At 41.9% G+C, this 26231-nt stretch overlaps 1 protein-coding gene across 12 annotated transcripts in view; it reads left to right on the top strand.

Annotated features, from left to right (window-relative positions):
• Window positions 1-23449, top strand: part of TAF1 (TATA-box binding protein associated factor 1) — a 111048-nt gene extending 87599 nt beyond the window's left edge. For 5 of the 12 annotated variants that reach the window (XR_010939695.1, XR_010939691.1, XR_010939690.1 and 2 more), the window contains 3 exons: window positions 1412-5709; window positions 5932-5972; window positions 9072-9149. Coding sequence is in view for 4 of the 12 variants with exons in the window: in XM_067722235.1 (XP_067578336.1) it covers window positions 5932-5972; window positions 6621-6759; window positions 9072-9147 (256 nt within the window). In the remaining 8 variants the exon portion in view is untranslated. Of the gene's footprint in view, window positions 1-1411; window positions 5710-5931; window positions 5973-6620; window positions 6760-9071; window positions 11130-14207; window positions 14281-15322; window positions 15418-20463; window positions 20596-22725 lie in introns of those variants that run through there. The other 7 variants (XR_010939692.1, XR_010939693.1, XR_010939694.1 and 4 more) reach the window with 7 other exon arrangements.
• The last annotated feature ends 2782 nt before the right edge of the window (window positions 23450-26231 follow it).

Raw genomic sequence — 26231 nt, 5'->3', positions numbered from 1 at the left:
CATGAAGGGTCTGAAAATTTGGGGCAGACATTGAATGAGCGTAGTATGATCAGATCTGTATTTTGGAAAAGTTGCTCTGTGCCCCAAAAGAAAGATGGGCAAAAGCCATGAATTAACAGTTTACAAAAGAAATGCAAATGGCCAATAAATATATGAAAAATTAGCTTTCCTAAGAAAGAAATGCAATAAAACAATGAAATGCAATTTTTTTACCTATAAGATGGGCAAAGATTAAAATGAATGATAATGCCCAGTGTTGAAAAAGGCATGAGGAAAAAGACATTCTGAAATGACTGGTTGATAATGTAAATTGAAACGGGTAGGTGAGAGAGATACAGCAATTTATCATTACAAATCAGAAACTTAAAAAGCGTGCATCCCCTTTGGCCCCCACATTCCATATCTAGGAAGTTATTCCATGGGAACAATAAAATACCTTCATCAAGATGTTTGTACAAGGATGTTTATCACAGCATTGTTTCTAATAGTGGGAAAATTGAAGACAGCTTAAATGTTCTAGTGAGAGACTGAAATAAATCCTGTTACAGCCATACAGTGGAATACCATGCAGCTATTAAAATGATGATATAGATGTATGTTTATTGACATGGAAGGATGTTCATTATAAACATTAGTGAAAAAGCAGATTCCTGAAGAGTATGTAGAGTATTCCAATTTTGTAAATAAAAAGAAAATGTTTAAGCATCAAAGTGAAGTGCATAGAAAAAAATTTGGAAGGTCATATACCAAAAGATTATCTCTGGGTGGTAGAGTTATTGGTGTTTTTTTTTCTTTTTCTTTTTTTCTGGTGTATATTCTAATTTTTTTTTAACCAGTGAACGTGCATTACTTGTGGTTTTTTTTAAGTAAAATTAAGAATAAACAAACAAACAAAAATAAACAGCACTCTGGCAGAAATGTGAAGAATTAATTGGAGGAGAGCAAGACTGGAGGCATGAAGACTGATTTCAGTGGTGCAGGCGGCCAGGGATCACAAAGGACTAAGCCAAGGCAGGCAGAATAGGGCTGGAAAGGAGGAGGTAGAGACAAGATATATTGAAAAGGTAGAATCTTCAGGACTGTTGACTAATTGGATATGTAGATGAGTGAAGCTGTAAGTGGCAGAAGAAACTATGAGGCTCTCAGAGCATTTATGGTCATGTAAGCTGGCAGTGTGTTGTTCAGGTGTAGGGGAGTTTCTTTCATTCAGATTCTTGCGTATATGAAGTTGGCAAGTTGATGTTTTTGAATAGGATCATTTTTCTCTCAGGGACCTGTAGAACAGTCCAGAACCATCATTTTAGTGTCCAGGGGAGGTGAGATGGGCTGATCCCTTGGTGGCACCAAGAACGGGACTGGTCAGCTAGAGGATGGTGTCCGAGCTTGAGAGATGACATGTTTCTCTTCTCAGTTATGGGAGCTATGAGGAGCCTGATCCCAAGTCGAACACCCAAGACACAAGCTTCAGCAGCATCGGTGGGTATGAGGTATCAGAGGAGGAAGAAGATGAGGAGGAGGAAGAGCAGCGCTCTGGGCCGAGCGTACTAAGCCAGGTCCACCTGTCAGAGGACGAGGAGGACAGTGAGGATTTCCACTCCATTGCTGGGGACAGTGACTTGGACTCTGATGAATGAGGCTTCCTTTGGGCCTCCTTGGTCAGCCTTCCCTGTTCTCCAGCCTAGGTGGTTCACCTTTCCCCCATTTGTTTATATTTGTACAGTGTCTGATCTTGAAATCACCAGATTAACTAGTACCGTAGCCTTTAAAAATTAGTAAGTAAGGGCTTCCCTGGTGGCACAGTGGTTGAGAGTCCGCCTGCCAATGCAGGGGACACAGGTTCATGCCCTGGTCCGGGAAGATCCCACATGCCGCAGAGCGGCTGGGCCCGTGAGCCATGGCCGCTGAGCCTGCACGTCCGGAGCCTGTGCTCCGCAACGGGAGAGACCACAACAGTCAGAGGCCCGCGTACCACAAAAAAAAAAAAATTTAGTAAGTAAGTAACTGATAAAAAAATCACCTCTCCTGATCTTCCTGGGGGCAGTGCCACCCTTTGATTTAAAACCAAGCAACCCCCTTCCCCCTACCACTAACAGAGAGTAATCTTTTCCAGTGTCCCCTTTAACTCCATTTATTGCTCTTAGTATCATTCTTTCCTGGGGAAAGAAGAGAAATCATGAAATAACTAATAACTTTATGTCCTCTTGATGTATTAGAAAATTTCCAAGCATGGTATCATCTCAGTTTTCTAATTTGCAGGCTGGAACAGGGGACAGCCCCTCTGCTGGGACAGAGAATTGGATTCTGGTGGACTCTATGCCACACTAAAAACATAAACCTCTTGGACAAACTGAACTGCCCATTATTTTATTATTTATTTGATTATACAATGCCTTGTTCCTAAATGGATTGGAGGCAAATAACTAAATATTTGAAACAGCCTATATGTCAGAAATGATATGTTGCCATGTAAATGTGTTCTGTCCCTCCCCCCCAGGGGAAATGGTAGGGAAATGGTAAGTTCCTTAGGGCAAAGACTGTGTCTTCTGTTTCTTTTCATGCTTAGGATATGGTTCTGTGCAGAGTAGGTACTCAGTAAATGTTCCTAGAATCATAAAATCCTCAACAGATTCATTACTGAGCGTCTGCTCCATGGTAAGCGTTCCATCAAAACCTTGGGATGCAAAATGAAATAAGACGCATTCCTTTCACTGAACAATATCACCATCAAGTTGGGGGAGGGGGGGTGGAATTCAAGACGTTAATAAATCATTACAGTACTGTGAGATAAGTGCAATTAAGAAGCTAGATATAAAGTATAGGGGAAAAAAGAAGAGTGATCATGTCTGAAAAAGTCAGGGAAGTCTTCCTAGAGGTAATTTTTAAGCTGATTGTTGAAGAATTAATTAGTAGGAGCTTGCCAGATGGAAAAGTGCAGGCAGAGTGTAACATGAAGTGAAAAGGACGAACTCCAGAAATGGCAGAGTGTGTTCCTAGTTTGTTTGTTTGTTTGTTTGTACCAGCCTTGTTCCAGAAAGGATTTAAGGTGGTTTATGTTCCAGTCCCTCGAATGCTGGAATGGCTAGAGATGAGACTGAAAGATGGATAGGAAGCATATCGTCAAGAGCTTTGATTTTGATGCTAATGCATATGAATTCATATTATGAGAAATGAGGCGCTCTAGTGGAGTGATATAATCAGATTTGTGTTTTAGGAATTTTCTGTATATTAAATGAGGAAAAATTGAACAATCATGTAACAAGTGTGATACCGTTTTTGTAAATGACAAAACCCATGTGTGTGTATTTATATGTGCTTATATGTATATGCAAAGGAAAAGGTCTGAAAGGATATACACAAAACTGTTTGCAGTGATAACCTCTGGGGAGTGGGATTGGAGGGGAGGAGGATTGGAGGGGAGGGGGCTATATGCTTGTGTGTATACTGGGTGGGGTACTGTGCTTTTATTTCTGTATTTGAATTTTTTACAAGAATGTATGATTTTTGGAATAAAAAAATTAAAAAAATTCCAGCACTAGTGCGGAGAGTGGTTTGGAGAGGGGCAAATCTAGTTCAAGTATGGGGTAGTGGAGCCTGAACCAGGGCTGTGGCATTAAGATGGGGAGGAGGGGGATGAATTTGAGAGCTGTTTAGGGGATAGAATCAACAGGACTTGATGACCAATTGGCATTTGGGAGTGGAGAAGGAAGAATGAAAGGTGGCTTCCAGAATTTTGGTTTAGCTTGATTGGATGGGTGCATGGTATTCATTCATTCAGCATTTATCGAGCCACCTATTTTTATCAAGTAGTCTGCTAGATGCTGATACAGACGTTAAGATACAGTTTCTGATGGCAGGGCACTTAAGGTCTAGAATGAGTGGTAGACACATAAATATAAATAAGTTTAATAAGAAATGATCATTGCAATAAATATTTATAAAGTTTCATGGTGATAAGGAGTTACCAACTCTGCTTATGAAGTGAGGATAAGAAGCCTTCGTAGAGGGGAACCCTTCAGATAGATCATGAAGAGTAGGGAGGAGTTTGCCGGGGTCAGTGCGGGGGAAGTATTCTAGGCAGAGGGAACAGAATGCTTAGGGGCATGAAAGTACATGGTCTGTTCATGGAACAACAAGTAGTTCTGGATGGATGGAATATAGGAAACATATGTAGTGTAGTGATTATTTACAAGGCTCAGGTTCAAATGCTCATCTTAGATCACTGGCACAGTGTGGAAAATAGATGGGCTGGGGAGGGCTGATGCCAGATGAGAGATGAGGGAGACTTAAAACTGGCTGAGGCATTGGCAGTAGGCGTGAAATGAGAGGTACCTCTTGGTGACTGATTGGATAATGGAAAGTAAAAAAAAAAAAAAAGTGGAATCTAGGTTTCTGACTTAGGTGATTGGGTAAATGGTGATGGCCATTCACTGAACAGATTGAGGGTGGAAGGTAGGAGAAATAGCTAAGTTCGGTTGGGAGCATGTGTGTTTAAACTATGATAGGTAGAAAGCTTAGGATTTGTGCAAACTTGGGAGTAGGTGAGATCACACAGGAAGCCTGTGTAGAGTCAGAAGAGTATGGAGGGCAGAATGCTGGTATAGACCGATTTTTAGGGGTGGTCAGAAATAGGAGAACTTGAAGAATGATATTTCTTAAACCAAGGAAGGAGGTTTAAAGGAAAAAAGAAAAAGACTTAGCATCTATACCACAGAGAAGTAAAATAAAGCCTGAGAGCTTTGGGGTTTGGCAACTAGGAGGTCCCTGGTGACCTTAGCTAGCAAGAGAGTGAGATTAGAAGCCAGCCAGCAGGAGGTTGAGGGACAGATGGAAGATGAGGAAGTGACAAGAGAGATCATAGACTACCCCTTCAAGAAGCTAGGCTGAAAAAAAATAAAAAAGAAGCTAGGCTGTGAGGAATAAAAGAGGGGGAGAGTCTTAAGATGGAAGAAAAATAGGGACTTCCCTGCCTGTCCAGTGGTTAAGACTCTGCACTTCCACTGCAGGGGCCGCAGGTTTGATTCCTGGTCAGGGAATTAAGATCCTGCATGCGGAGCCTGCGAAGCGCAGCCAAAATTTAAAAAAAAAAAAAGGAAGATAAATAAGTACGCTTGCGTAGGCTTAAGGGAGAAAGCAATAGAGAAGGAGGGGTTGGAAAAAAGCAAGAGAAGATAATTGTTGGAAAGACCTCTGTGAAAACAGGAAGGAATGTTAGCATAGATAGCATTTCCTCCTATAAGAGAAGAGATTCCCCCCCCCAGACAAAGGAAGGAAGGAGTTGGAGTTACAGATCAGCCTATAGATGAGGGAGGTAGAAAGTTGGAGGAATTCACACTTCATAGCTTCAGTTTCCTCTGTGGAATAGGTAAAATCATCCTTGTGAGAAAAGTGAAAATGGGATGGGAGCTCGAATAAAAGTGTTGAACTGCTGAGAGAGAGAATGAAAAACCGAAAACCTGCTAAATGTCCCATTAGTAGCAGAGAGGTTGAATTGCGGTACGTCCAGTCAAAAAATATGCAACTGTTGAAAAAGAATGAGGAAAATCTACATGTGCTAATAGGAAAGATATTCTTGAAGAAATAAGTCTTAGAATAGTAGGTGACATTTAATTTCACTTGTTTAGGAGACAAAAGGAATGTAAATCCATATTTGCATATTCACAGAGAAGATTCCGCATGTTGCACTTCAAACTTAACACCTCTAGGAGTGAGGTAGGGTTGGGGAGGGGCGCATTCTCTTCACTGTAAACCCTTCTATTAATGTTGAAGTGTTTCTTGGTATTTTTTTTTTAATGGTCATGAGGGAAATGGGAGCTGGAGCTGACATGGGATCCATAAAAGGATTGTTATAGGTGTTCAATGAACAAATGAGGTTAAAGGCTGTTTATTTAAAATGGTACCGATTTACTTTATTGTGTGATTTTTTCCCCAAAGGTCCTCAGCAACACAGCTGTCATGGTGTAGAAGCAGAAAAGGTAAAGCAGTTTGCATGTGACTATAAATAGGGATGGTTAGAGCATGGTGCATATGGAAGGGGCTGGCAAAAGCTGAAACTAGAATTAGCCAGGGTCCAGATCATGGAGAGCTCTATATGCTTTGCTGAAGAATCTAGACATAATCCTAAAGGCAGTAGGAATCTATTGAAGGATTTGGATCACTTTAGCTGCAATTTGGGATATGGACTATAGAGTAGGACTGGAGATGGTTGTGGCAGTCATTTAAGCAAGATATGAGTCAGTTGTGAAGCAAGAACAGTGGGCAAAGATTTGAGAGAATTGAGGAGGTAGAATCTACAAGTGATTGATTAAATGTGGGGGATATTTCAGTCAGTCAAATGCTGATTGAGCCTAGTGGGTGCCAGGCATTATTCTTCGTGCTCTGAATACAGCAGTGAATAAAACATACCCCTTCCCTCAAAGAGTTTAGGATCTAGTGGGGGCGGGGAGACAAACAAGTGAATCAGAGTGCGAGAAGTACTCCGAAGACAAAACAAAGTGATGTGAGAGGGTATGGGGTGAGGGTTCTAACTTAATGGTCAAGGAAGACCTTGCTGAGTAGCTCTCATTGGCGTATAAATATGCATGTATTACTGTGATAAAACATTTTTTTTTAATTTGAAAAAGTAAGCAATGAAGGAACCACAAAAGGTACTTTAAAAGACTGGCCAGAGAAGTATGAGGAAACCAGGATACAGTTTTTTGGGATGCCAAAGGAGAATTTCAGAGGATGGAATGGTCAGCAATGTCCAGTATTTGCAGAAAGGTCAGTCAGATAAGGACTGAAATATGTCATTTGGACTTGGCAGTTGGTGAGCCTAATGAAAATAGTTTCTTTGGAATGGTGGATGCAGAAACCAGATGGCAAGTGGGTTTAAGAACTGAATTGAATGTGAAGTAGAAACAGAGCTTGATTTGATTAAATAATAGCTATCATTCACTGTGCCAGCCCCTCTGTGCAGAGAGCTCTTCTTACCTGACCTCATTTAATCCTGAACCATCTATGAGATCAATATTATTCCCATTTTACAAATGAGGAAACTTCCTCAGGAGCACCAAGGGTCGAAGAGATTAGCCTTAGCCTAGAGAAGGGCCATCTTTAAATTAAGACCAGAAAGATGGGTACTGGATATAGAGAAGCAGTAGGAAGGAAACCATGACTCTGGGCATTGTGGACCATTGTAAGGAGTTTTGTCTATATTCTAAAAGCAGTGGGAAATTTTTCAGTGGGAGTGGGGTGGAGCCTGAGAAGGTAAGGTCAGGATTGTGTTTCCAAAACACCGGTTCCATATCAGTGTAAAAATAGACAAATTTTTTTCCTATTGGTAGTTTAATCTCCTTTGGCAATTCCAGGGTCTTTGGTATTACGGTGCAAATATTTGCCTAAATATAATAATCTAATTTGTTTCCCCCTGACGTTGAAGATAAGCCACTGGTGTACTTGTACTGATTCCCAGGCCCCAGTTCAACCTTCTTGAGTCAGAATGTCTGGGGAAGACTGGTGGTGTGTATATTTTACAGATGGCCCAAGTGATTTTTGGCCACGCCACGCAGCTTGTGGAATATTAGTTCCCCAAACAGGGATTGAACCCATGCCCTTGGCAGTGAAAGCACAGAATCCTAACCATTGGACTGCCAGGGAATTCCCTCCAAGTGATTCTTATCTGAGAAGTTTGGGAAACTGATTCAGCAACATTCCCAAATTTATGCTATCCTCTGTATCAGCTGTTGTTGCCAAAATCTTAGCTCTCTGTGCACCAGTGCCAAACAGAAATATGTAGACAGAGTGATGGAGGAGAAAGAAAGAGTGGCTTTATTTCTTTGCCAGGCAAAGGGGAACACAGTAGGCTAGGGCCTCAAGAACTGTGCCCCCCTTCACTGGGGAATAGGGAGAAGTTGTATAGTCAGGGGTAGTGGTCAGAGGTATGTGATAAGGATCAAGGCAGTAACAGTCTTGCATTCTTCTTTCTTCTGCAGAGTTTCAAAAGGGTGGGGTTGCTGACAAGATTAGGGTGTGTTCAGGGTCTCCTAATCTCCTGAGCTTCTCTGGTCACTTTAATCTTGCCTCAGGTGGTTTTGTGGCTGCTCCTCCCTTGATTAGCAACTGTTCAGGTCTGCCCTTTGGAACTCAGGGAAGGTCATGGAGGCTGGAGTCTTGCTTACAAGAAATGGGGGACAAAAAGGCCTCCCGGCTCAGGAGCCCCAGAGGGCCCTACTCAGCATCGATCCCTTCCTTTTCTTTGATATTCCTCAATCTTGAGGAGAACAGATGTTGGACAAGAAAAGGGAACAATCGTTTTGGATAGAGATGTTAATCGTAAACTCGGCAGAGGAACTCAGCTTTCGGGAGACTCGGTTTTCATCCCCACTTCAGCTGTATCTTTCCCCAAATCTTTTAGGGAACGGGGCGACAACAGCTTTAACTACTTCTTGCTGAGCTGGGGCGTATTCCTGCCTAAATTTGGGGGAATAGATAACAAATTAGAAGTATTTGAGTTCCAAGTCCTGGATCTGAGTCTTGTGTGATTAAGAACTCAAACCTTTGTTTTGCCATTTTGGTGTAGCAGACCCAGTTAGAAGTAAGAGGAGTGACAACTAGAACGTTAGTAGACAGAACAGATCTCATTTCCTTGGGAATTCAGGGGAGTAAGTCTGAAGCCCAGTCTGGAACCGGCACTTCAGAGAGACTTATTGTAGCCAGTTGTTTCCAAACCATTCCCTGTATGGGGAAAACCTATCAAGGCAATCCTGAAGACCCAGAAATAGGAAGCTGACCACATGTCTAGCAGTTAGAATTATCGAAATAATCAGCATGTGAATCTATAGGTAGAAGGTATGAGAAAGGATAAGAAAACAACTTTCATTCCACTTGTCGGAACAAATACTTAAAGTTTCCCAAAGGGTGAGATGTCTGTTTCTCAGGAGTCTGTTGGCTGTAGGCAGGCTTGGCTGGTCAATAGCTGATAATCTTCTTACTCTGGTATGATGTACCCACGGTTTTACTCTATCTAATTTTAGAGAGGCGTGAGTAGTAAGAAGAACGTGCTAAGATAAGATCCCTTTCATTTTTTTCTTCAGGCTGCTGCTGCTGCTCAGGTCATTGCTCTTTTTCATACTTCAGCAGCACCCCGTCTCCCGCTTTGAAGGGAGGTAAGAGAGCTTCAAGGGAAGGGGAAATGAGCCAGGTCCAGGATCTCGGGCAAGCTGTCTACTTCTGATGTCGTCGTCTTCTCGCCCTGGTGTGAGTGTAGTTTCTCCTTTGTTTGAGCATTGTTTTGAGGTGATTTTCAAGGTCAGCCATCCTCTCTATAGGCCACTCCAGTGCAGGGGCCCTTTATGAGTGGAAATTAATCCAAAAGTCAATTCCCTTCAGTTTTGCTGTGCATAAGCTAGTTAAGAGTACCTGAAAAGGGTCCTTCTCTCCAGGTTGGAGATAGTCCTTTAAATTTTGTCTTTTCCGGTATGCATAATCCCCTGGTTGCAGGTCATGGGGCATCTGATCTTCATCCAAAGAAATTACGGAGATAAGCTTCAGAAACAAACTTAGAGTATCCTTTAATAATGCAATTAAACTCCGCTCCGGCTTGGCGTGGGCTGCGCGGAGAATGGATGCCCTCGTGACCTAATGTCCGGCAGGCTGTAGGGCCTGCCGACCCGGCTCGCAGGGAATCGACCAGCTGCCTGAGTGCCTGCGCCACCCACTACCATGAACGAGGAGGCCATCTGCAGTGCCCTGCCCACCATCCCGCACCACAGGCTCTCCAACTTGCGCTACCTGAGCCGCGGCGCGTCCAGCACAGTGTCTTCTGCCCGCCACGCAGACTGGCGCGTTCAGGTGGCCGTGAAACACCTGCACATTCACACCCCGCTGCTGGACAGTGATTGGTGAATTATTCTCTGTAACCTGACTTCTGCCCAATGAGTGGACCTTCCCCAACAATCTCCCAACTCCTTATGAGTAGACTGCTGCCATGTCATGAGGACATTCAGAGAGCCAGTGGAGAGGCCTATGTGACAAAGAAGGAAGACCTGACAGCAACATGAGCAGTCTTGGAAGGGGACTCTCCCCCAGTTGAGTTTTTGTGTTTTTTTTGTTTGTTTGTTTGTTTGTTTTTTTGCTGTACGCTGGCTTCTCACTGTTGTGGCCTCTCCCGTTGTGGAGCACAGGCTCTGGATGCACAGGCTCAGCGGCCACGGCTCATAGAAACTGAGATAATGTCTGTTGTTCTAAAAAATAATAATAATAATAATGATTCGATTAAACTTTACATTAATATAACATAACAGCAAAGAATTATGTGAGAGATGAGTCTTAGTAATTACAGATCTCCATTAACAAAACTGGGATTTAACATTCATTGCAAAATCTTTTTCTCTCTAAAATTACCCTCTTTTTTACTAAATGTAACCAAATTAAAACTAGATGGTTTGTAAAATAAGTGTGGGCTCAGTAAACTTGGTTTGATGATTTATATAACTGTAATTGATCATATAGACTTTTTACTTGCTGAAACTTTTTTTTTTTTTTTTTTTTGCGCGGCACTGCGGGCCTCTCACTGTTGTGGCCTCTCCCGTTGCGGAGCACAGGCTCCGGACGCGCAGGCCCAGCGGCCATGGCTCACGGGCCCAGCCGCTCCGCGGCATGTGGGATCTTCCCCGACCGGGGCACGAACCCGTGTCCCCTGCATCGGCAGGCAGACTCCCAACCGCTGTGCCACCAGGGAAGCCCCCAGTTGAGCTTTGAGATGACTGTAGCCCCTGCCAATATTTTGATGGCAGCCTGCCTGAGAGCCGGAGCCTGAGGCTTTGACATTCCCAGCTAAGTTGCACCTGTTTTCCTATATCTGTTTCCACAGAAACTGTGAGATATTATGTCTGTTGTTCTAAAAAATAATAATAATGATGATTCGATTAAACTTTACATTAATATAACATAACAGCAAAGAACTATGTGGAAGATGAGTCTTAATAATTACAGATCTCCATTAACAAAACTGGGATTTAACATTGATTGTAAAATCTTTTTCTCTCTAAAATTACCCTCTTTTCTACTAAATGTAACCAAATTAAAACTAAATGGTTTGCAAAATAAGTGTGGTCTCAGTAAACTTGGTTTGATGATTTATATAACTGTAATTGATCATATAGACTTTTTACTTGATGAAACTTTTTTTTTTTTTCTTTTTGTGGCACGCGGGCCTCTCACTGTTGTGGCCTCTCCCGTTGCGGAGCACAGGCTCCGGACGCGCAGGCTCAGCGGCCATGGCTCACGGGCCCAGCCTCTCCGCGGCATGTGGGATCTTCCCAGAACGGGGCACGAACCCGTGTCCCCTGCATCGGCAGGCAGACTCTCAACCACTGCGCCACCAGGGAAGCCCTTGCTGAAACTTTTATAAGGAGTCTCAGACTGGACTTTTAAAGGACCTCTCAGGGCTAAGAAAGTCACACCAAGGGTTTATCACAGATTTTTGCCTAACCTATGTAGGTGAATTCCTCCCTTTTTGAGGTCTCCAAAATACCTTGGGATTTCTGTAACCACTAGTGGGGTAGCCTTCCTAATTTATCTGATAAAGCTGCAGGGAACCTAAGAGTTTCCAAACTCTGGAGGGAGCAGATAGATAAGATAAATGTTTCAATTCTGCTTACAAAAAAGTATAATTTACCAAATTTCTGTAAGTTATAATGAGTTTGAGGGGAAGGTCTCCTTATACCTGGAAAACACAGATTTAAACCGGTAATTTTTTCAGATAGAAACAATAAAAATAACCATATTCACCAGTTCACTCCATCCTGTATAACTAATCCTTTTTTGGTTAACAGCTTTATGAGGCCATCAGGTTTTTCATTAGAATTCTTCATTTTCTTACACAGTTCAGCATTATGGTCTGAAAGTCAGAAACTTGTATATATCCAAAAGTCCTTTCTATAAATCTTCTTGAAGGGGAAGCATTTTTTGCAAAGGCATTAGATTGAAACCGTAAGTGTCTATAATGACAAAAGACTTAAGAAGGCACGTTTGTTAAGGAACCTCCGTACTTTTCTCCATAGTGGCTGTACATTCCGACCAGCAGTGCAAGAGTGTTCCCTTTTCTCCACACCCTCTCCAGCATTTGTTTCTAGATTTTTTGATGATGGCCATTCTGACCGGTGTGAGATGATATCCTCACTGTAGTTTTGATTTGGGCATATACCCTGAGAAAACCATAATTCAAAAAGAGTCATGTACCAAAATGTTCATTGCAGCGCTATTTACAATAGCCAGGAGATGGAAGCAACCTAAGTATCCATCATCGGATGAATGGATAAAGATGTGGTACATATATACAATGGAATATTACTCAGCCATAAAAAGAAACGAAATTGAGCTATTTGTAGTGAGGTGGATAGACCTAGAGTCTGTCATACAGAGTGAAGTAAGTCAGAAAGAGAAAAACAAATACTGTATGCTAACACATATATATGGAATTTAAGAAAGAAAAAAAAAGTCATGAAGAACCTAGGGGTAAGATGGGAATAAAGACACAGACCTGGTCTTCCCTGGTGGCGCAGTGGTTGAGAGTCTGCTTGCCGATGCAGGGGACACGGGTTCGTGCCCCGGTCCGGGAAGATCCCACATGCTGCGGAGCGGCTGGACCCGTGAGCCATGGCCGCTGAGCCTGCGCGTCCGGAGCCTGTGCTCCGCAACGGGAGAGGCCACAACAGTGAGAGGCCCACGTACCGCAAAAAAAAAAATAAATAAAAAAAAATAAAGACACCTACTAGAGAATGGACTTGAGGATATGGGGCGGGGGAAGGGTAAGCTGTGACAAAGTGAGAGAGTGGCGTGGACATATATACACTACCAAACGTAAAATAGATAGCTAGTGGGAAGCAGCCACATAGCACAGGAAGATCAGCTGGGTGCTTTGTGACCGCCTAGAGGGGTGGAATAGGGAGGGTGGGAGGGAGGGAGACGCAAGAGGGAAGAGATATGGGAACATATGTATATGTATAACTGATTCACTTTGTTATAAAGCAGAAACTAACACACCATTGTAAAGCAATTGTACTCCAATAAAGATGTAAAAAAAAAAAAAAAGAATACTTTGGAGAAACCAAATCCAGTCTTGTTCTAGCCCATTCCTATTGAAATCCATGTACCCAACTAAATTTAGTCCAATCTTAGAAAATCCTGATTATGTATCACTCTTTTCAGTATTTTTCATTCTTCACACATTTTTTTAATGCTTTTTTAAAAAAATTATTTAGTTTATTTTTGACTGAGTTGGGTCTTCGTTGCTGCGCGCAGGCTTTCTGTAGTTGTGGGAGCGGGGTCTATTCTTCGTTGAGGTGCGCGGGCTTCTCATTGCGGTGGCTTCTCTTGTTGCGGAGCACAGGCTCTAGGCGCGTGGGCTTCAGTAGTTGTGGCTCACGGTCTCTAGAGCACAGGCTCAGTATTTGTGGCGCACGGGCTTAGTTGCTCCACGTCATGTGGGATCTTGCAGGACACGGGCTCGGACCGGGGCTCAAACCCGTGTTCCCTGCATTGGCAGGTGGATTCTTAACCACTGCGCCACCAGGGAAGCCCTTCACACCTTTTACTAAAAACACATATCTTACTTTCCTTAAAAGTTTTTTCCCATTGAGTTCCTTTTCTTGTTGACAAATTTGTAATAGATACAGAATAAGGTCTTATTTGACCTCTAGGTGTACGACAGAAGTATTATACTTGACATTGATGACTCTAACATATCTATATTAATCAAACCAACAAGCTTAAGCCACCTTCAATACCAGATATCCGTTTAGTACTGAATATTTTGCAGATGACATGAACCTGAAATTCATTCTAGCCAGATTATTTTCTATTTTTGAGTATTTATATAAGCACTTAATTTTTTAAAAAGCCAACTAGTAGAGCTCTTTTACGAATTCATTTTTGGCAATACCATACACCTACAACACACATATAGACACTTACGAACACACAAACCAACATAGAGGCCTCATAGTTTCTGTTCGAATTTCAGCCCTGAGTCGGGTACAACATAAAAGCCATCAGTTACAAGGGGTTGGATTCAAATTGGGTTTCTAGCAGATGGAACACATCAAGGTCACCTATCTAGATGGTTAAACCCTTTTTACTAGTGTTTACAGAAGAAAAGACACTTAAGATTTCTATTTATCCTTGACAAGTCAAATTCTAAATTACTTTACCCTTTTTAAAATTTCCAGTTTAAAAAGATGGCAGAGCTAAGTGTTCCTGAGAAGACCAGATAGGACATTTGCATCTCAATGGTACAGGCAAGTTCCTCCTAGGATGACTTTGTTTCCCTTTTGTTTAATACTTATAAGCCTCTTAAGATAAATAGGGAAGGTTTTGGGACTGGTGAAAGAGATTGGTGGGTTTTGGATTATTTTCGGAGCCACACCTCTGGTCCTGTAAAGACTACATTCGTAAAACAAGGACAGTTTTGTTTTCTTTTTCAAAGAATTGGGTGACTACCTCAATGATATTGAAGGACTGACATACCCATTCACCCATGTTGGAAAGTTTTACTTTTCCTCATTTAGCTTAGGGGAGGAGTCCTCTTCCAAAATTCCTATCAGGCTCTGAATATCAGCTATGGTTAGTTTAGTCAGACCAGTGGCCTCCTATTTTGGTAATCTATTTATAAACATTTTTTGAGGATCTTCCCTACGTTTAAGAAATTGGTACCTTATATTTAGACACTATATAACCCTTCTACTTAATATCACCGGCTGGATATCTTTGGCCAAGCCGGGAACCTCGATATTCCACGTTCCAGGGTCTACTAAGGCTTATCAGAACAATCTGAAGGAGTAAGGGAACATGCAGAAGTGGGGGAGGCTTGTTTTCCTCCCTGAGCCAGGAGAGTTTTTCTGATTCCTCAGGCTTTCAATTACAGGAGAAAGTCCTGGACATAAGGGAACCTCAGTCCATTTTCCCATCCTGTGGCAATAAAGATCTAATTGTAAGAGACCCATTTTTAGGCCATTTTTCTTTGTCATTGGATCATAGCTATAGGTTGACCAGTCATTCAAAATTTTTTCTAAGGGGCTCCCAGGTAGGGGTGGAACCTTACAGGAAGCGCTTCCCATTCTAGCTTGAGCAGTTAGTAACATGTCTGCGCGCTCAAACCAAAGTAACCAAACGAACCCAAACCTTGCCAGCTGGAAGCCACACTCAAAATTAAAAATATCAGCAAAGAGATGCCCAGAAATCAAAAAGCAAATGGCAAAAATGCCCTAAATGTGACTTCCCAGTCCCACTAGACGTGTGACCTTTGTCCGAAGCGGCGCCTTACAAATGGAATTTCCCTTCACAGGGAGAACTCCCCAAACTGGAACCGAAGTTCCCCAAACGAACAAAGTCAAAGAGGCTACGGTGTGCACTCCAGGGAACTTACCAAATTGCTGGCAGGTTTGTTGCGACGTACCAAACGCCCTCTTTCTGATCCTCCAAGAGTTAATGTTGTCTCAGGGTAGATGTCCGGGCTGATGCGGAGAAGGGAGAAGGAAGGTGTCCTGAAGGCAAAGAAAGCCTCGGCAGCTGCTAGGGCAACCTCTCCCCCGATCTCCGCCGCAGCCATGGAGTTCTGCAGCTGAGACGGCGGGTCGGGTATGATCGGGGCAGGGCCCTATGGCAGGGGAACCCTGGCGATCTGGCCTCAGAGAAATCCTCCAACCCTCTGCTCTCCCTGGGGAGGGTGGTGTGGAGAGAAATCCCTGAGTAACCGATCAAACCGAGGGCCCTACGGGGCCTCCTGCCCATGAGTCAATCCCGGACGAGCCCCCAAATTTGTTGCCAAAATCTTGGCTCTCTGTGCAGCAATGCCAAACAGAAATATGGAGACAGTGTTAATGGAGGAGAAAGAGTGGCTTGCTTTCTTTGCCAGGCAAAGGGGAACACAGTAGGCTAGCACCTCAAGAACTGTGCCTCCCTTCACTGGGGAATAGGGAGAGGTTATATAGTCAGGGGTAGTGGTCAGAGGTATGTGATAAGGATCAAGGCAGTAACAGTCTTGCATTCTTTCTTCTGCAGAGTTTCAAAAGGGTGGGGTTGCTGACAAGATTAGGGTGTATGTAGGGTCTACTAATCTCCTGAACTTCTCTGGTCCCTTTAGTCTTGCCTCAGGCCCTTGATTAGCAACTGTTCAGGTCTGCCCTTTGGAACTCAGGGAAGGTCATGGAGGCTGGAGTCTTGCCTACAAGAAATGGGGGACAGAAAGGCCTCCCTGCCCAGGAGCCCCAGAGGTTCCTGCTTGGCATCACTGTTCTTCAACAAGTGTTACATCAAAATGGGAATAGGGGTTGCTTATTGTAAATTTAAATTCCTGGGCTTGGAATGTGCATTTTTAACATGCACATCTATAATTCTGATGCAGATCATCCTTAAAATAATACTAGCAACAATATTCATAATAATCCTTTGGTAAACATAAGTACTTTAGAAGAAGTATAGAATCACAATATTTTAATTATCAGGTATATAGTATTACAAATTTATCCTTTGCTTTTTGGTTCGTAATAAATATTCAAGGTTTTTAAAAATAATAAATTACCCTAATGTTATGCATTCAATCTATTATTTATAAATGTCATACCTAAACTGACAACTTAAATTACATATAAATTATGAATTCTGCAAGTTGGTTTAAATAGATGTAAGACTTTAAAAATCATTTATTTAAAAATGCCTGTACAGGTTAGGATTTTCCACATTTTGGGGTCTCAGAATGCAGTGTTTTCAATCAACTGCACATTACAGCTTTTCAACTTTTAAAAATACCCACTCATCCTGATTTACAGTAAAATAAAAATGTGTACTTATATCCTGTGTTTGTGACTCTCTCACTTACACAGTACAAATAAGAACTTGTATCAACCAAAAATTTGACTGAGTTAACTGTAAGAAGTGGTCAAATAACAGAGTAAGCAGAATTAAATTACATTTTAGTAGGTGAAGGGTATGTCATATCAATGATCACAAATTTATTCATTTTTCCTGTGTTTCCTTCTTATGAAATCTGGAATACTATAAAGGGAGGAAACAGCTATATGGGAAAACTTGGGAGCACATTTATTTGCTCTAGTTCCCAAAACTAGAGACATAGTTAAATACTTAGGAAGGAAAAAGAATTTATCAATGAAAAATGAAAGTTGGTAGGGTGCCAGATATATTTTGCTTCAGTTTTCACAACTGTATCAAAGAAAGTATATTAGAAGCTGTTTATTTTAGACAACTCACTTCCTAAATTCCTTTATCCTAAATATTGACAGTCTGCCTATCTTTTAAAATAACATCAGCATAGTGCTGGGCACATATTATGACCCTGAAGGCAAAAGTTTAAACCAGTCTTATTTGTTTCTTTGTTTCTTCCCCAAATACACTGGGAGTTAAGATGAGCATTCATTAGTAAACAAATGTTCTAGATTCTGGGAGAAGGGGGGGGGGGCTCTAGATTCTGGTGGTGGGAAAGGTCACCAGAGTCTGCGAGGAGGGTTTTTTTTAAAGCCTCCCAAGTGATAGGGAGACCTGCCCCACCCCACCCCCAGCCCCGTCCTTCCCCAATCCCTGATTTAGACAATTTGATGAAGTTTCCCCAATATTATATTACAAAAATCCGTAGGTTTCAATACTTAAATTTAAAACTAATGGATTTCTTATCAACGAGGAATTTTCAGCCTTTACCTTTGTTCTCTATCAAACAGCTCTCAGTCTATCAAACAGTGGTTAAAATAATGGATCTTACCCTGTTTGGGGATATGGATAATTTTGAAAATATAGTAAAAGCTGTGATATAAATACACATAAAGTTTTTTTATTTTTTAAAAAAAATTTTTTAAATTTATTTTATAGTGGAGCATAGCTGATTAACAATGTTGTGTTAGTTTCAGGTGTACAACATAGTTATACATATACACGTATCTATTCTTTTTCAAGTTTTTTTCCCATTTAGGTTATTACAGAGTAATTTTTTTTAATTTTCTTTTTTTTTTTAATTTTTGGCTGCGTTGGGCCTTCGTTGTGGCACGCGGGCTTTCTCTAGTTGCACTGAGCGGAGCGGGGGCTACTCTTCATTGTGGTGCGCGGGTTTCTCATTGCGGTGGCTTCTCTTGTTGCAGAGCATGGGCTCTAGGCGTGCGGAGTTCAGTAGTTGTGGCACACAGGTTCAGTAGTGGTGGCTAGCGGGCTCTAGAGCGCAGGCTCAGTAGTTGTGGCGCACGGGCTGAGTTGCTCCGCGGCATGTGGGAACTTCCCGGACCAGGGCTTGAGCCCGTGTCCCCTGCATTGGCAGGCGGATTCTTAACCACTGTGCCACCAGGGAAGTCCCTATTACAGAGTATTGAGCAGAGTTCCCTGTGCCATACGGGAGGTCCTTGTTGGTTATCTATTTTAAATATAGTGGTGTGTACATAAGCTTTATATATAATATCAGGTGCTTATTAGACTCCTGGTTAAGAAAGTAATTTGAAAAAAAAAGTAATTTAAAAAGAGGTGTAGTCTGAGGTTTAACGTAACTTTCTCACCAAGGGTGTCTAAGTTGCAAACAATAGAGCATAATTTAAATACTCCTAAATCTTTAGACAATATCATAAGCAAGTTACAGGCTCGATCACCAATTTACAATAGAGAGAAAAGTTGGGACAACACTTTTTCATTCTCTTGAGGTAAATTTATCAGTCGTTTCACTTCCTCCAACCTTGTGATTGCCAGCTGTAACTCCAGATTCCAGTAGAATCTCTTTGTGGACTATGAGGAAAAAAATATTTCAACAGGGGCTTTCCTGGTGGTGCAGTGGTTGAGAGTCCGCCTGCTGATGCAGGGGACAGGGGTTCGTGCCCCGGTCCCAGGGGATCCACATGCCGCGGAGCGGCTGGGCCCGTGAGCCAGGGTCGCTGAGCCTGCGCGTCCGGAGCCTGTGCTCCGCAACGGGAGAGGCCACAACAGTGAGAGGCCTGCATACAGAAAAAAAAAAAAAAAAATTTCAACAGAAACCCACATTTCAGATCCAAGTGTCTTAGAAACAGTGTAGTGTGTGGTGGTTTGAAATACAGGCTTAAGTATCATGTATACTTATGTATAACAGCTTACTAGCAATTAACTAACATTGCTTCCTCAGCTATCTGACAGAGTTGTAGTGAGAGTTAAATGAGATAGTGCCTATGAAGTGCTCATCACAGTGCCTGGCACATGGTTCACACCCAGTAAATGTTAGCTGTGGTTATTATCTATTCTGAATAAACAATAGTTCACACATTTAGACCAATTTAAGTTATTCTAGCTCCTTAAAGTGAAACCTCGATCTTAATGTGAAATTGCAAAATATTCCAGACTAAGTAGAAATCCTCAGGAAGGGAGGGCTTGTCAGAATTACTTGAGAGACGTTTTCAAACTCCCATTCCCTGTTAATCTTCTCCCCCCACGTGGAGAGTTGCTTCCACTCTCACCCAGAGTTTTATTATCCCCTTGGCTGAAGATCAGTGCCTTGGTGAGTCACTATTACGGATGAGAATCTACACAGGTAGAGGGGAAAGCTTCAGAACCATGTATTGACTTCACCTCCCTTTGTGGCAGGGCCAGAAAACAACTTCTCAGTTTACTTGACTCTCCTTTATTTAAAATAAACAACTCTTTATGACACAGTCAAATAAAAGTAAAACACAAATATCTGACGGCTCTAGACAGCTCCAAGTACTGTAATAAAGCCAAATTATGCAGATATGAAAAAAGCGTAAGAATTTGTCCACCACTAACTTTTGTAATTTAAATATTTTAGCTTTTCTTCCAAGTTACTTGATGTGTTTCTGAAATTCAAGTTTAGAATAAAAGCTTGGCCACACGGCTTGCAGGATCTTAGTTCCCTGACCAGGGATTGAATTTGGGCTGAGGCAGTGAAAGCGCCCGAGTCCTAACCACTGGACAGCCAGGGTGTAAGGCCAACTGGCCCGAGGCAGTGGAACACAATCAGATTCACAGGTTGCATCAGACCGAAACTCTCCGGACCACCCAGTTCCAGAAACTGACCTGGAGACTTTCCGGACCACCCAGTTCCAAAAACTGACCTGGAGACTTTCCGGACTACCCTGTTCCAGGAACTGACCTGGGGACTTTGAACCCGGCCCAGCCTTCCCGCCTTTCGAGGGGCAGGACTAACCGTCCCCCAGGATACCTGAAAAGACCACCAAATAAGGAATACCCTGCACCCTCCCAGATTCACCACACCCCTTTCCCTTCTTCCCCTATAAAATCTTGCCCAACCCTCTCCCGGGTGCGACTTCTCTGGCCCCTTTCTCTGGGACCAGTGAACCTCGCCCGGGAGCGCTCCCTAATAAAGCTCACTTGAAGCTTTCCTCTGTTTCGCGGTGCCGTTTGTTAAGATCCGACCTTACACAGGGAATTCCCAAAACTTGGGGTTTTTAAAAGTTTTGCTTCTCATTTCATTTTTTTTTTTTTTTACTTTAGAATCAAATTGTAAGTTATGAGATTTAACTCTCAGATCACCAAGCAAGTATGGCTACTCCTAACTCTGAGCAATAAATATCAGACTGGGCAGAATTTTTTTGCCAGAAGATATAATATAAATTCTTTAAAAAGGTAAGACGAGAAACTTCTTGCAACTAAATCAGAAGTTGTTCTCTTTGACTCCATCCTAGCATGATGATTTTTTAAATTATTATTTCGAAGTAAGTTATTACATAGTAATACATCCATTCAATTTATACACATTTCACGTACCAGTTTAGTCAATTAATTTCTAGTTTCAAGGGCTCCTCATTTTATAACACAAATTCTAAGCTTTTCCATGCAAACCTCTAATTATTAAAATTTCAAGCACTTAAACTGCTTTTGATTCAGTGGGAGCTGTGTAAAGAGGACAGCCTGGCGCTTTCCCTAGGTGTCCTGTCTTAACATAGGTAGTGCCCAAGACTTAGAAGATAATCTCTCAATATACAGGTAAAAGAGGCTATACTGCCCTGTCCCCTCCCCCCAGTACTCATTACAAAATCTTCTGTTCTCCAACATATGCTACCCTTGTGCATTTTGCCAGGGACATATTTACTTGCCTAGTCTGTAATATGCTGCTTCAGAGCCTAGAGACAGTTCAGAGATGCTCCTGTGTGTGATTTACAAAATAAACCAGATGACTTACGACATTGTTTTCAAATGAAGATAATATGTCCTAATGCCTAGGAACATGCTTTTAAGTCAGACTCCTATGGCTCTTTAGGCAAGTCCCCTGGGCGTTAAGTTTCCTCATCTGTGAATGTAGGATAGTAGGATAATCGTAAAGATTAAATGAAAAATACATTGTGAAGTGCTTAGAATAATGCCTGGCACATAGTAAGCACTCAGTATGTGTTAACTCTCGTTTTATTGTTACAAATAATAATGATGAGTAGGAGAAGAGAGGTGGACCTTCTTTCCTTGTTCTAATTCCACAGCTCATCAGTTCCTAAATCACAATTTACCAGGGTTGCAGTTCAAGTAGGAAAGCACGGCACGCTGGCAAAACAATGAATGCAAAACTGTTGGGGGGTAATCCGTCCACTCAGGGAAGACCAGTTGGCCACCCAGTTAGTTGGCCAGTGGTCGCATTCATCCCAGCCCGTGGTCTTTGCCTCACCAATCAGAAGCTGTGTCTAAACCTTAAAGCAAACTGATACATAAACATTTACTAATTTGTTAATCAGCAATGAGAAATTTAACAAATAGGCAAGTACCCATATTTGCTCATTAGTACATTCTCTGCTAGTTGACAAGTCTACAGGAGAAGACATTGTAATCAGAATGTTGCTTAGTGAGGAGACAATCAGAACCAGGGCAGTAAGTTGGATTTTACCTTTATATTTTTACTATGGAAAATTCCAAACATACTTAAAAGTAGAGGTGTATAATGAACCCTCATGAACCCCTCATATAGCTTGAACAATTAACATTTTGCCAGTCTTCTTACATCTATCCCTCCCACTTTTCTTGGAGAGGTGCTGTAGTATTTTAAAGTAAATCCCAGACATCATATTTTTTTTCAGACATCATATTTTGCCAGAAAATTCTTCATTATGTAGCTCTTATGGATAAAACTTTAAAAACTCCTCTACCTTTATCACATACCAAAAATGACAATAATCATGGGACTTCCCTGGCAGTCTAGTGGTTAAGACTCCGAGCTTCCACTGCAGGGGGCACGGGTTCGATCCCTGGTCGGGGAACTAAGGTCCCTCATATTGCATGGCGCAGCCCCCCCAAAAAAATCCCCTTGTACTATCTAATACCCCATCTATGTACAGATGTCCCCATTGTCTCAAAAAAATGTATACATTTGGCTTGTTGAAATCAGGATTCAAACATTATATTTGGTTCACGTCTTTTAAGTCCTTTCTAATCTTTAACAGTTCCACCTCTCTCTCTTTTTTTAATGGCATTTGTTGTTGAGAAAACCAGGTCACTTTGACTTTCTCCCAGTATGGCTGACTGTATCCCCAATAGTCTTCTATTCCCTGTATATCCTGTAAATGGGAAGTTAGACCAGGAGGCTTGATTAGCGTCAAGTTCAGAATGTTTTTATTTTCGAGGGAGGGGGAGGAACAAGATGTTTCATAACTGATGGTGTGTGCTTCCTGTTGTATCACATCAGGAGGCACACGATTATCTGGTTGTTACACGGGCCAATTTGAATGGCTGGGATCAAGCTGTCATAACCTCATGTACCCATCTTCTGTATAGGGATGGACTTGATACCAGAACATCCTCCTAGACAGTGCTGGGGAATATTGATGACTTTGGCCTCTACCTTGGACTCTTGTATCTGATGACTTGCAGACTATCCTTGTTCTGTTAATATCCCATTTCGTCAGATAGAGCTCAGTAGGGCTTCCCTGGTGGCACAGTGATTAAGAATCCGCCTGCCAATGCAGGGTACACGGGTTCGAGCCCTGGTCTGGGAAGATTCCACATGCCACGGAGCAACTAAGCCCGAGCACCACAACTGCTGAGCCTGCACTCTAGAGCCTGTGCTCCACAACAAGAGAAGCCACCGCAACGAGAGACCCACGCACCACAACGAAGAGTAGCCCCCACTCGACGCAACTAAAGAAAGCGCATATATTTGCTAAAATAAAAGCTTCTTACCTACTGGAACAATCCATCCTGTGCTTACCCCAAATCAACTTAATTGAATTTGGGGTATTAAAAATTTTGTAGGTCCCTTCCACAGATGGCTTGTTTTAGATCCCTTACATTTTTCCTATATTGGTTTTTAAATTATAAAATAGTTCATGTGTATAAAAGGATATAATGGGGGGTAGGGGAGAGAGGGATTGGGAGTTTGGGATTAGCAGATGCAAACTATAGAGAATGGATAAACAAGGTCCTACTGTATAGCACAGGGAACTATCTTCAATATCCTGTGATAAATCATCATGGAAAAGAATATAAAAAAGAATGTATATATCTGTATAGCTGAATTGCTTTGCCGTACAGCAGAAATTAACACAACATTGTAAATCAACTATACTTCAATAAAATAAACTTAAGAAAAGAATATAATGGATGGGGACTTCCCTGGTGGCACAGTGGTTAAGAATCTGCCTGCCAACACAGGGGACACGGGTTCGATCCCTGGTCCTGGAAGATACCACATGCTGCGGAGCAGCTAAGCCTGTGCACCACAACTACTGAGCCTGTGCTCTAGAGCCCGCGAGCCACAACTACTGAAGCCCACGTGCCCTACAGCCTGCGCGCCGCAACTACTGAAGCTCGCATGCTCTAGCACCCACGTGCTGCAACTACCACAGGCTCCACAAGGAGAGAAGCCACTGCAGTGAGAAGCCCACGCACCACAATGAAGAGTAGTCCCCACTCGCTGCAACTAAAAGCCCACGTGCAGCAAGGAAGACCCAACGCAGCCAAATAAATAAAAATTAAACCAAATAAACAAAAATTTAAAAAATAAAATAAAACTGTTCAAAATAAAATTTTTTTAAAAGAATATAATGGATGTACTAGATGTAAAGAAGAATAAAACCATTAAATGTGTACCTACCACATAAGAAATTATATTTTTTTCTTCGATAGTTTTATGTTGAAAGAACTTTGGATTTACAGTAGAGTTTCAAATATAGTACAGACAGGTCCCCTATACCCTTATCTAACTTCCCCTAATGTTAACATCTTAATCTGGTACATTTATCAAAACTAAGAAATTAGCATTGGTACAGTTCTATTAACCAAACTAGAGACTCTATTCAAATTTCACTAGTTTTTTCACCTATGTCCTTTTTCTGTTCCAGGATCCAATCCAGGATACCACGTTGCATTTAATCATTATGTCTCTTTAGTCTCCTCCAGTCTGTGAAAGTTTCTTGGTCTTTCCTTGTCTCTCATGACCTTGGTGCTTTGGAAGAGTACTGGTCCAGTATTTTGTAGAATGGCCCTCAATTTGGGTTTGTCTCATATTTTTCTCATTATCCTGGTGGTATGCATGTGGGCGAAGAGGACCACAGCGTGAAGTGCCTTTCTCGTCACATCATACCAGGCGGTGCACAGAATATCAGCATGACTTATCACTGTTGATGTTAACCTTAATCACTTGGTTAAGGAGCTGTTTCTCCACTATAAAATTACTAGTTCTCCTTTTCCATGTACTGTTCCTTAGAAGCAAGTCACTGAATCTAGTTCACACTCAAGATGAGGGGAAATTAAGTTCCATCACTTAGAGCAAGAAGTAGCAAAGAAGTTGTGAACATAAGTTAAAGCCACCAAAGTAAGTAATGAACTTTTGATAGACTCCTTACATTTTTTTAACCAGCAATATGAGTTTATTTAGGAATGGCAGAGGAATAGCAATTAAGGACATGCCAACTATAGCAAACAATAGGCAACTCCAGAGACCAAGGGGAGGAATATTATTTTACAGAGGAAAAAGGGAAGTTGGGAAAGGCTGCTTTGTACGAAAGTCCATTGAAGGTGTTGACCGTAGAAATAAAACAGCCAATTATTTTACCAGAAAAATGGGTTCATTCAGGAATAACAGAGAATTGCAATTTGGGATAACTTTGCTATAGAAGAACTACAAGGGGCCTCCCTGGTGGCGCAGTGGTTTGAGAGTCTGCCTGCCGATGCAGGGGACACGGGCTCGTGCCCCGGTCCGGGAAGATCCCACATGCCGCGGAGTGGCTAGGCCCGTAAGCCATGGCTGCGAGAGGCCACAACAGTGAGAGGCCCGCGTACCGCAAAAAAAAAAAAGAACTACAGGCAAGTCTACCTGGCTCCTTATATTTTGACTCCTCTTAATTTTATTATTACTACCAATATTGCCTGCAGTATCCCCCAACTACTTCCTATTTCTTCATCCATGAGGTTATTATGAATTCGTCATTGCCTTCTTGAAAGCTATAGGTATTTGTACAGCAGTTTCCCAGGCTTGGCTGATTATCATAATTACCTGGGGTAACTATACAAGTTCCCCAGCCCCTCCTCTACAATATGGTTCAGTTTAACTGGGATGTGGGCTTGGAAACAAGCTTTAAAGCATCCCAGGTGATTCTTATTATGAGACCAAGTTTGAGAAACACTGGCTTACAGCATTTCTGTCTTCTCCCTGTTTTGCAATAGCGAAACATCGACACAAAACTTACTATTCTTTATGTTTATAGTTTCCTTATTTATATAGTTTCCTTATTTCCTTTTTCAAATTTAGGAAATTTGTATTTTCCCATCTTCCACAGAGTAAGGACATTTGAATGTAAATGACAAGAAATATTTCCAGCTGGGAAAGGGCAGGCGGTCTCCCAACTCTTTCCCTCTAGTTTTGGTCTCTTCTTCCCCTTTCCCTTTTGTACTTGAAGCCTCTACTGCTTTTGTAAAAAGGCCAGAAGTTTTTCTTTAGGAGTTTATCTCTGCTTATTTCTTCTAAACCTGAGGGATTTCAGTAAGGATGCTATTCATTTTTGTTATCCTGCTTCCATAATAATAATTTCAGTAACTACCATTTGCCAGATAGCATGCTTTATGTATTAGGTTGAACAATATGGAAAACATTTTTATAGGTCAAAATGATTGAATGTTGGTGATTTAATATGGTTCAACCTAATACATTATCCTAGTTTTTTTTTTTTTTTTTTTTGGCTACGTTGGGTCTTCCTTTCTGTACGCGGGCTTTCTCTAGTTGTAGCGAGCAGGGGCTAGTCTTAGTTGCGGTGCACGGGCTTCTCATTGCAGTGGCTTCTCTT

This window comes from Pseudorca crassidens, chromosome X, assembly GCF_039906515.1.
Source record: "Pseudorca crassidens isolate mPseCra1 chromosome X, mPseCra1.hap1, whole genome shotgun sequence".
Classification (NCBI taxonomy): domain Eukaryota; kingdom Metazoa; phylum Chordata; class Mammalia; order Artiodactyla; family Delphinidae; genus Pseudorca; species Pseudorca crassidens.
The sequence above is the reverse complement of the archived record's forward strand: the minus strand, read 5'-3'. Positions and strand labels throughout refer to the sequence as shown.